This window comes from Pseudorasbora parva, chromosome 21 (genome assembly GCF_024679245.1).
Source record: "Pseudorasbora parva isolate DD20220531a chromosome 21, ASM2467924v1, whole genome shotgun sequence".
Lineage (NCBI taxonomy): Eukaryota > Metazoa > Chordata > Actinopteri > Cypriniformes > Gobionidae > Pseudorasbora > Pseudorasbora parva.
The window spans coordinates 38,687,888-38,699,097 of NC_090192.1; the positions used below are offsets into that span (position 1 = coordinate 38,687,888).

At 41.3% G+C, this 11,210-nt stretch overlaps 1 protein-coding gene and 1 long non-coding RNA gene across 2 annotated transcripts in view; one reads left to right on the forward strand and one right to left on the reverse strand.

The window, feature by feature from the left end:
* LOC137055869 (uncharacterized) overlaps positions 1-11,210 on the forward strand; it is a 70,840-nt gene that overhangs the window by 18,004 nt on the left and 41,626 nt on the right. The window lies entirely within an intron of this gene.
* On the reverse strand, positions 491-9,611 carry LOC137056501 (mucin-2-like; the record flags this gene model as incomplete). Its single annotated transcript, XM_067430621.1, has 3 exons — positions 491-1,063; positions 7,371-7,627; positions 9,227-9,611. Coding segments are annotated over 3 exons (1,215 nt in total), but the record flags the coding sequence as incomplete, so codon positions are not given.

Sequence of the window (11,210 nt, forward strand, 5' to 3'; positions counted from 1 at the left end):
TTTCTATTGTTGTGGTACTTTCTGGAGTTGTTGTGCCTGTTGTTGTACTTTCTGCTGTTGTGGTCTCAGTTGTGGTACTTTCTGGAGTTGTTGTTCCTGTTGTTGTACTTTCAATTGTTGTGGTCTCAGTTGTGGTACTTTCTTGAGTTGTTGTGCCTGTTGTCGTACTTTCTATTGTTGTGGTCTCAGTTGTGGTGCTTTCTGCTGTTGTGGTGCTTTCTGGAGTTGTTGAGCCTGTTGTTGTACTTTCTATCGTTGTGGTCTCAGTTGTGGTGCTTGGTGTTGTGGTCTCAGTTGTGGTACTTTCTGGAGTTGTTGTGCCTGTTGTTGTACTTTCTATTGTTGTGGTCTCAGTTGTGGTACTTGGTGTTGTGGTCTCAGTTGTGGTGCTTTCTGCTGTTGTGGTCTCAGTTGTGCTGCTTGCTGTTGTGGTGCTTTCTGGAGTTGTTGTGCCTGTTGTTGTACTTTCTATTGTTGTGGTCTCAGTTGTGGTGCTTGCTGTTGTGGTGCTTTCTGGAGTTGTTGTGCCTGTTGTTGTACTTTCTATTGTTGTGGTCTCAGTTGTGGTGCTTTCTGGAGATGTTGTGCCTGTTGTAGTACTTTCTATCGTTGTGGTCTCAGTTGTGGTGCTTGGTGTTGTGGTCTCAGTTGTGGTACTTTCTGGAGTTGTTGTGGCTGTTGTTGTACTTTCAATTGTTGTGGTCTCAGTTGTGGTACTTGGTGTTGTGGTCTCAGTTGTGGTACTTTCTGGAGTTGTTGTTCCTGTTGTTGTACTTTCAATTGTTGTGGTCTCAGTTGTGGTACTTTCTGGAGTTGTTGTGCCTGTTGTTGTACTTTCAATTGTTGTGGTCTCAGTTGTGGTACTTTCTGGAGTTGTTGTGGCTGTTGTTGTACTTTCTATCATTGTGGTCTCAGTTGTGGTGCTTGGTGTTGTGGTCTCAGTTGTGGTACTTTCTGGAGTTGTTGTTCCTGTTGTTGTACTTTCTGCTGTTGTGGTCTCAGTTGTGGTACTTTCTGGAGTTGTTGTTCCTGTTGTTGTACTTTCAATTGTTGTGGTCTCAGTTGTGGTGCTTTCTGCTGTTGTGGTCTCAGTTGTGGTGGTTGGTGTTGTGGTCTCAGTTGTGGTACTTTCTGGAGTTGTTGTGGCTGTTGTTGTACTTTCTGCTGTTGTGGTCTCAGTTGTGGTGCTTTCTGCTGTTGTGGTCTCAGTTGTGGTACTTTCTGGAGTTGTTGTGGCTGTTGTTGTACTTTCTGCTGTTGTGGTCTCAGTTGTGGTACTTTCTGGAGTTGTTGTGCCTGTTGTTGTACTTTCCGCTGTTGTGGTCTCAGTTGTGGTACTTTCTGGAGTTGTTGTGTCTGTTGTTGTACTTTCTGCTGTTGTGGTCTCAGTTGTGGTACTTTCTGGAGTTGTTGTTCCTGTTGTTGTACTTTCAATTGTTGTGGTCTCAGTTGTGGTACTTTCTGGAGTTGTTGTGCCTGTTGTTGTACTTTCTATTGTTGTGGCCTCAGTTGTGGTGCTTTCTGCTGTTGTGGTCTCAGTTGTGGTACTTTCTGGAGTTGTTGTGCCTGTTGTTGTACTTTCTATTGTTATGGTCTCAGTTGTGGTGCTTTCTGCTGTTGTGGTCTCAGTTGTGGTACTTTCTGGAGCTGTTGTGCCTGTTGTCGTACTTTCTATTGTTGTGGTTTCAGTTGTGGTGCTCGGTGTTGTGGTCTCAGTTGTGGTGCTTTCTGGAGTTGTTGTACTTTCTATTGTTGTGGTCTCAGTTGTGGTGCTTGGTGTTGTGGTCTCAGTTGTGGTACTTTCTGGAGCTGTTGTGCCTGTTGTCGTACTTTCTATTGTTGTGGTCTCAGTTGTGGTGCTTTCTGGAGTTGTTGTGCCTGTTGTTGTACTTTCTATTGTTGTTGTCTCAGTTGTTGTGCTTTCTGCTGTTGTGGTCTCAGTTGTGGTACTTTCTGGAGTTGTTGCTGCTGTTGTTGTACTTTCTATCGTTGTGGACTCAGTTGTGGTGCTCGGTGTTGTGGTGCTCGGTGTTGTGGTCTCAGTTGTGGTACTTTCTAGAGTTGTTGTGGCTGTTGTTGTACTTTCTATCGTTGTGGTCTCGGTTGTGGTGCTTTCTGCAGTTGTGGTCTCGGTTGTGGTGCTTGGTGTTGTGGTCTCAGTTGTGGTGCTTTCTGCTGTTGTGGTCTCGGTTGTGGTACTTTCTGGAGTTGTTGTGGCTGTTGTTGTACTTTCTATTGTTGTGGTCTCAGTTGTGGTACTTTCTGGAGTTGTTGTGGCTGTTGTTGTACTTTCTATTGTTGTGGTCTCGGTTGTGGTGCTCGGTGTTGTGGTCTCAGTTGTGGTGCTTGGTGTTGTGGTCTCAGTTGTGGTACTTTCTGGAGTTGTTGTGGCTGTTGTTGTACTTTCTATCGTTGTGGTCTCAGTTGTGGTGCTCGGTGTTGTGGTCTCAGTTGTGGTGCTTTCTGCTGGTGTGGTCTCAGTTGTGCTGCTTTCTGGAGTTGTTGTGCCTGTTGTTGTACTTTCTATTGTTGTGGTCTCAGTTGTGGTGCTTTCTGGAGTTGTTGTGCCTGTTGTTGTACTTTCTGCTGTTGTTGTCTCAGTTGTGGTGCTTTCTGGAGTTGTTGTGCCTGTTGTTGTACTTTCTATTGTTGTGGTCTCAGTTGTGGTGCTCGGTGTTGTGGTCTCAGTTGTGGTGCTTTCTGGAGTTGTTGTGCCTGTGGTTGTACTTTCTGCTTAAAAATTATGTTGTCCAAAGGTTATTAATTATTTCAGCTATAGCTAGCTATACATATTTCAACAATAAAATGCATGTCCCTCCCCTTCTATTGAACAGAACCATTATGACTTGAGGCTGCTTCATTGAAGTTAGAAGTGCAGTGACAGAACAAGTGAAACTAGCGTAAAATGTTGATTGAAAAAATCTGGGTATCGGTAACATCATGAAAAGGAGAGTTACACCAGAAGATCAGTCTATTATCAATTATTAATCAATCTATTAATCAGTCTATCAAAACATTCTTTAATAAGACATGTCAACTTGTTTGGATGTGTGCCGTGAGCATTTTGCTGTCCGATTTATTTTTGTGGAATAAGACACCAAATAATAATCTGAACTCATAAGAGCTGTTCAGCCATGCTCAGCCAGATTCTCCTGGACCTCGTGCTTCTTCAGTTGCGGAGCTGAACGCAAAGTTAGAAAATTTAACATGCAAAAGCGAAATGGGGTCTCGCGCACTCCGTGTTGACGTCATTTTTGCCGTGCGCACCCTCGCGTTTGTGCAGATGCGTCAAATATAAACAAGGCTTAAAGCTACACTGAAGTTGGCAGTTTGATCAATTTAATTTAGTTCTTTAGTTTAATCTTTGTGTGCTAATAAGGTACATAAGTCCCTTTAGAGATAGCGATACACATTTTCCTTTTTTCCCAAATAAATGTGAAAGGCATGTCATCAATGTCTTCTCTCTTGCTGTCAAAATCTCACCTAGCTTTCCTCAGAGATGGTCAAGTCAAGTTCAGTTTGTGCATGATTACATGATATAACCATTTTTTTAATATACTGTATCCTAGATTGTGGATAATTAAGCTATATATCATATGCTGAAGTATATTTCTGGATTATTAATGATTAAAAGAAAAAACCAGCAAGAACTGTAGAGAACCGAAAACCGTGACCCTAAACCGTGATATGAACCGAACTGTGGGTTTTGTGAACCGTGCCACCCCTATATGCACCTAAAATACATTCTCACACCCAACTCGTCTCACATGGACGCTTGACCCGGACCCCTTGTCGTCACTTTTCAACGAACTGGGCGTACCTTTATCGTCAATTTTCGACGCGCTGGGTGCTCCATTGATTTCAATGATAAACCTTTGGCGTCATACACAGACACATTTAATTATTTGCGTTTGTAAAAGCAGACACGATTTTATTAATATTTAAAGGCTACTTTTTATATTTTGGAGCAACTAACCCAACTCCTACCCCAGACCTACCCACATCTTAACAATTTAAAACACATACCAGGAAAATAAATGTACAGTCACAAGTATTTATTTCAAATTCTGACCAAAACAGTGTAAAAGTATTAGCTCATGTTGCATTCCAAGTCTTCTGAAGTCATACGATGTCTTCATGTGAAGAACAGAGTTGATCTTGATGTTTTAATCGCTGAAATGATGATCCCGCTGCCCCGTGAACAAACTCATTCATAACTCATTCAAATAATTCAAAAGACTCTTAAACATGACGCAATCGGTCACAAGACACACGAGAGCCAATGACATTTTACAATCAATGCTGACGTAATGACGCAATTGGTCACAAGGCATATGAGAGCCAATGCAATTTCACTACGAAATCTGAAGTACGGGCGGCAATATTTGAAATTTAATGTGTTTGTTCATGATCTTCGGCGGATGGAGATGCTGATCGCTTTTGGGGATTTTCTTCATACAAATCAATCGTTTGGCCTCGGAAAACTTGGATTATTTAACTTTTTTGAATAACTCGTGGATGCAGTCGTATGTTATATCCTGTGTTTTATATCATGTTCACACAAATGGGTAGGTTTATGGATGGGGTGGGGTTGGGTTACATGTTAAAATGTGTCTAAATAGCGTAAATAAAATAAATGTAAATGAAATTATGCTTGCTGATTTAATTGAGAAGCACACTCCAACATGTCATAATGGCAAAATTATAAATCAATAAATAATTTCAATAAATAAATCAAAAAATAAATTTCACCATGACGATAATATTCCCATTTCCAGTGCGTCTGTGTATGACGCCAAAGGTTTCTCATTGAAATGAATGGAGCACCCAGCGCATCGAAAATTGACGATAAAGGTACGCCCAGTTCGTTGAAAAGTGACGACAAGGGGTCCGGGTCAAGCGTCCATATGTGACGAGTTGGGTGTGAGAATGTGTTGGCACCTAAAACACAATCCTCCGTTGCAGTTTTCTTCCATTTTATTTATTGTTTTTGGTATTTATTCACGTCCATTTTTGTTAAAAGATTGAGAGTCCATTGCTTTTATTGTTTTTGGGTGTTTTGTTTATTTATTGTGGATATTTAAAATGTTTTCCGTTTTCATTGTTAAATAGTCTTTAGAAATAAAAGTTTATTGATATCTGAAAAGGTGTACCTGCATTATTATGCCATTATCATTTTAGATAAAAAATGGTCTCAGAACGACGATATTATTGTTTATCGCAATCATTTCTTGGCCAATTTATCATCCAGCAAAATTTGTTATTGTGACAGGCCTACTATTACGTAGTTTGTTAGTTTTTATAACACACATAAAAATGGATATGAATGTCAGAAGGATAGTTGATGTGAAGTGTCTAGAAAAGATTGTTTCATACAAGGCTCAGCTTACTCTATTTATTAGGTATAATATACACAAAAATTTAAATTCTGTCATCATATACTTACAATCATGTCATTTCACAGTTATTAATTTTTCAGAACTCTTCAAAATACAAATTTCATATGTTTTTCAAGAAACCAGAGAAAGATTTCTGTACCTCCACTTAAAGTCAATTCCTCTCAAACTTAAGACCTCAAAAATGTCATAAAGGCATGGTCAAATAAATAAATAAATAAATAAACAAATAAATAAATTGAGTGTTTAATCCAAATCCATGTCTTCTCAAGAGACAAAATTACTTTAAATTATGAAAAGATTTACAAGGACGCAGATAATGAAGTAAACTTGGACGTTCAAATGCTTGTGTGACGTGTGAGAACAACATAAGAACTGTGACGGATTGCATTGATCATCTAAAGCACACAAGCTGCCAGAATGACACTCCTCAAAGTTAAAGCACAAGCATTATTTAAATCACTATATCACTTTTAGTTTTAGTAATATGATTATTCAAAGCATTTTAAATGGTCTTATATGTATAGTGCATAAATAGCAGGAGAGGCAGAACATAGCAAAAAAGGTTTACACAGTGTCAGTGACATTACGGCAGGAAACATATATAAAGCATAACAATCCAATGGGGGGTTATTTGTGTGTCCTGATAATAATAATAATAATAATAATAATAATAATAATAATAATAATAATAATAATAATAATAATAATAATAATAATAATAATACATCTCTCCTTTATTTTGACTTAAAATATCCCAAGAAAGATTTTATTGTGAGATTAGTATTGCAATAGTATTGAATCTTGACATGAGTGTATGGTATCACCCCTATCAGGGTACAGTGCTCAGAGCACTGGCAACATGTGCCAGTATGCAAGAAAAAGTGAGGGTTTGCTACTGATTAATAAAGAGATGTGTGGATACTGTGTGTACGGGCCCACTCCGAACACTGCTCATTATATAAATCATGTAACAGTTAATGATTTTACCTGCAAGATAAATAATTATTAAAATATCAAATGTATGATTAACTACATAGGTCTGGGGTGGGGTGTGGTACATTTGTAAATAATTTGAATGCATTATTTTTCCCATATCTAATTAATTAGATAAATGTGTTCAAATAGTCAGCCCCAATTTTAATATATTGTATGAAAAATATTCATATTTTTTTCTTATTTGAAAGTTTTCCATGCCACTGTTGACTGAGTTACCACTAGAAGCTTTAACATATACTATTGGACTGCTGTTGTGGTACCTGCGGTGGGAATTTCTGTTGTTGTTGTACTTTCTATTGTTGTGGTCTCAGTTGTGGTACTTTCTGGAGTTGTTGTCTCAGTTGTGGTGCTTGGTGTTGTGGTCTCAGTTGTGGTACTTTCTGGAGTTGTTGTGCCTGTTGTTGTACTTTCTATCGTTGTGGTCTCAGTTGTGGTACTTTCTGGAGTTGTTGTTCCTGTTGTTGTACTTTCAATTGTTGTGGTCTCAGTAGTGGTACTTTCTGGAGTTGTTGTGGCTGTTGTTGTACTTTCAATTGTTGTGGTCTCAGTTGTGGTACTTTCTGGAGTTGTTGTGCCTGTTGTTGTACTTTCTGCTGTTGTGGTCTCAGTTGTGGTACTTTCTGGAGTTGTTGTTCCTGTTGTTGTACTTTCAATTGTTGTGGTCTCAGTAGTGGTACTTTCTGGAGTTGTTGTGGCTGTTGTTGTACTTTCAATTGTTGTGGTCTCAGTTGTGGTACTTTCTGGAGTTGTTGTGCCTGTTGTTGTACTTTCTGCTGTTGTGGTCTCAGTTGTGGTACTTTCTGGAGTTGTTGTGCCTGTTGTTGTACTTTCTGCTGTTGTGGTCTCAGTTGTGGTACTTTCTGGAGTTGTTGTGCCTGTTGTTGTACTTTCTATTGTTGTGGTCTCAGTTGTGGTACTTTCTGGAGTTGCTGTGCCTGTTGTTGTACTTTCTATTGTTGTGGTCTCAGTTGTGGTGCTTTCTGGAGTTGTTGTGCCTGTTGTTGTACTTTCTATCGTTGTGGTCTCAGTTGTGGTGCTTGGTGTTGTGGTCTCAGTTGTGGTGCTTTCTGCTGTTGTGGTCTCAGTTGTGGTACTTTCTGGAGTTGTTGTGGTCTCAGTTGTGGTACTTTCTGGAGTTGTTGTGGCTGTTGTTGTACTTTCTATCGTTGTGGTCTCAGTTGTGGTGCTTGGTGTTGTGGTCTCAGTTGTGGTACTTTCTGGAGTTGTTGTTCCTGTTGTTGTACTTTCAATTGTTGTGGTCTCAGTAGTGGTACTTTCTGGAGTTGTTGTTCCTGTTGTTGTACTTTCAATTGTTGTGGTCTCAGTAGTGGTACTTTCTGGAGTTGTTGTGGCTGTTGTTGTACTTTCAATTGTTGTGGTCTCAGTTGTGGTACTTTCTGGAGTTGTTGTGCCTGTTGTTGTACTTTCTGCTGTTGTGGTCTCAGTTGTGGTACTTTCTGGAGTTGTTGTGCCTGTTGTTGTACTTTCTGCTGTTGTGGTCTCAGTTGTGGTACTTTCTGGAGTTGTTGTGCCTGTTGTTGTACTTTCTATTGTTGTGGTCTCAGTTGTGGTACTTTCTGGAGTTGCTGTGCCTGTTGTTGTACTTTCTATTGTTGTGGTCTCAGTTGTGGTGCTTTCTGGAGTTGTTGTGCCTGTTGTTGTACTTTCTATCGTTGTGGTCTCAGTTGTGGTGCTTGGTGTTGTGGTCTCAGTTGTGGTGCTTTCTGCTGTTGTGGTCTCAGTTGTGGTACTTTCTGGAGTTGTTGTGGTCTCAGTTGTGGTACTTTCTGGAGTTGTTGTGGCTGTTGTTGTACTTTCTATCGTTGTGGTCTCAGTTGTGGTGCTTGGTGTTGTGGTCTCAGTTGTGGTACTTTCTGGAGTTGTTGTGGCTGTTGTTGTACTTTCAATTGTTGTGGTGTCAGTTGTGGTGCTTTCTGGAGTTGTTGTGGCTGTTGTTGTACTTTCAATTGTTGTGGTCTCAGTTGTGGTGCTTTCTGCTGTTGTGGTCTCAGTTGTGGTGCTTGGTGTTGTGGTCTCAGTTGTGGTACTTTCTGGAGTTGTTGTTCCTGTTGTTGTACTTTCAATTGTTGTGGTCTCAGTTGTGGTACTTTCTGGAGTTGTTGTGGCTATTGTTGTGGTCTCAGTTGTGGTACTTTCTGGAGTTGTTGTGGCTATTGTTGTGGTCTCAGTTGTGGTACTTTCTGGAGTTGTTGTGCCTGTTGTTGTACTTTCTGCTGTTGTGGTCTCAGTTGTGGTGCTTTCTGGAGTTGTTGTGCCTGTTGTTGTACTTTCTATCGTTGTGGTCTCAGTTGTGGTGCTTGGTGTTGTGGTCTCAGTTGTGGTACTTTCTGGAGTTGTTGTGGCTGTTGTTGTACTTTCAATTGTTGTGGTCTCAGTTGTGGTGCTTTCTGCTGTTGTGGTCTCAGTTGTGGTGCTTGGTGTTGTGGTTTCAGTTGTGGTACTTTCTGGAGTTGTTGTTCCTGTTGTTGTAATTTCAATTGTTGTGGTGTCAGTTGTGGTACTTTCTGGAGTTGTTGTGGCTGCTGTTGTACTTTCTATCATTGTGGTCTCAGTTGTGGTGCTTGGTGTTGTGGTCTCAGTTGTGGTGCTTGGTGTTGTGGTCTCAGTTGTGGTACTTTCTGGAGTTGTTGTGGCTGTTGTTGTACTTTCTATTGTTGTGGTCTCAGTTGTGAGGCTTGGTGTTGTGGTACTTTCTGGAGTTGTTGTGGCTGTTGTTGTACTCTCTATTGTTGTTGTCTCAGTTGTGGTGCTTTCTGGAGTTGTTGTGCCTGTTGTTGTACTTTCTATTGTTGTGGTCTCAGTTGTGGTGCTTGGTGTTGTGGTCTCCGTTGTGGTGCTTTCTGTTGTTGTTGTCTCAGTTGTGGTGCTTTCTGCTGTTGTTGTCTCAGTTGTGGTGCTTGGTGTTGTGGTCTCAGTTGTGGTGCTTTCTGGAGTTGTTGTGCCTGTTGTTGTACTTTCTATTGTTGTGGTCTCAGTTGTGGTGCTTGGTGTTGTGGTCTCAGTTGTGGTGCTTTCTGTTGTTGTGGTCTCAGTTGTGGTGCTTTCTGTTGTTGTTGTCTCAGTTGTGGTGCTTTCTGGTGTTGTGGTCTCAGTTGTGGTGCTTGGTGTTGTGGTCTCAGTTGTGGTGCTTTCTGGAGTTGTTGTGCCTGTTGTTGTACTTTCTATTGTTGTGGTCTCAGTTGTGGTGCTTGGTGTTGTGGTCTCAGTTGTGGTGCTTTCTGGAGTTGTTGTACTTTCTATTGTTGTGGTCTCAGTTGTGGTTCTTTCTGCTGTTGTTGTCTCAGTTGTGGTGCTTGGTGTTGTGGTCTCAGTTGTGGTGCTTTCTGGAGTTGTTGTGCCTGTTGTTGTACTTTCTATTGTTGTGGTCTCAGTTGTGGTGCTTGGTGTTGTGGTCTCAGTTGTGGTGCTTTCTGGAGTTGTTGTGCCTGTTGTTGTACTTTCTATCGTTGTGGTCTCAGTTGTGGTGCTTGGTGTTGTGGTCTCAGTTGTGGTACTTTCTGGAGTTGTTGTGCCTGTTGTTGTACTTTCTATTGTTGTGGTCTCAGTTGTGGTGCTTGGTGTTGTGGTCTCAGTTGTGGTGCTTTCTGGAGTTGTTGTGCCTGTTGTTGTACTTTCTATCGTTGTGGTCTCAGTTGTGATGCTTGGTGTTGTGGTATCAGTTGTGGTGCTTTCTGGAGTTGTTGTACTTTCTATCGTTGTGGTCTCAGTTGTGGTACTTTCTGGAGTTGTTGTGCCTGTTGTTGTACTTTCTATTGTTGTGGTCCCAGTTGTGGTGCTTTCTGCTGTTGTGGTCTCAATTGTGGTGCTTTCTGGAGTTGTTGTGCCTGTTGTTGTACTTTCTATTATTGTGGTCTCAGTTGTGGTGCTCGGTGTTGTGGTCTCAGTTGTGGTGCTTTCTGCTGTTGTTGTCTCAGTTGTGGTGCTTGGTGTTGTGGTCTCAGTTGTGGTGCCTGTTGTTGTACTTTCTATTGTTGTGGTCTCAGTTGTGGTGCTTGGTGTTGTGATCTCAGTTGTGGTGCTTTCTGCTGTTGTTGTCTCAGTTGTGGTGCTTTCTGCTGTTGTTGTCTCAGTTGTGGTGCTTTCTGGAGTTGTTGTGCCTGTTGTTGTACTTTCTATAGTTGTGGTCTCAGTTGTGGTGCTTTCTGGAGTTGTTGTGCCTGTTGTTGTGGTCTCAGTTGTGGTGCTTGGTGTTGTGGTCTCAGTTGTGGTGCTTTCTGGAGTTGTTGTACTTTCTATTGTTGTGGTCTCAGTTGTGGTGCTTGGTGTTGTGGTCTCAGTTGTGGTGCTTTCTGTTGTTGTTGTCTCAGTTGTGGTGCTTTCTGCTGTTGTTGTCTCAGTTGTGGTGCTTGGTGTTGTGGTCTCAGTTGTGGTGCTTTCTGGAGTTGTTGTGCCTGTTGTTGTACTTTCTATTGTTGTTGTCTCAGTTGTGGTGCTTGGTGTTGTGGTCTCAGTTGTGGTGCTTTCTGGAGTTGTTGTGCCTGTTGTTGTACTTTCTATTGTTGTGGTCTCAGTTGTGGTGCTTTCTGGAGTTGTTGTACTTTCTATCGTTGTGGTCTCAGTTGTGGTGCTTGGTGTTGTGGTCTCAGTTGTGGTACTTTCTGGAGTTGTTGTTGTACTTTCTATTGTTGTGGTCTCAGTTGTGGTGCTTTCTGCTGTTGTGGTCTCAGTTGTGGTGCTTTCTGGAGTTGTTGTACTTTCTATTGTTGTGGTCTCAGTTGTGGTGCTTTCTGCTGTTGTTGTCTCAGTTGTGGTGCTTGGTGTTGTGGTCTCAGTTGTGGTGCTTTCTGGAGTTGT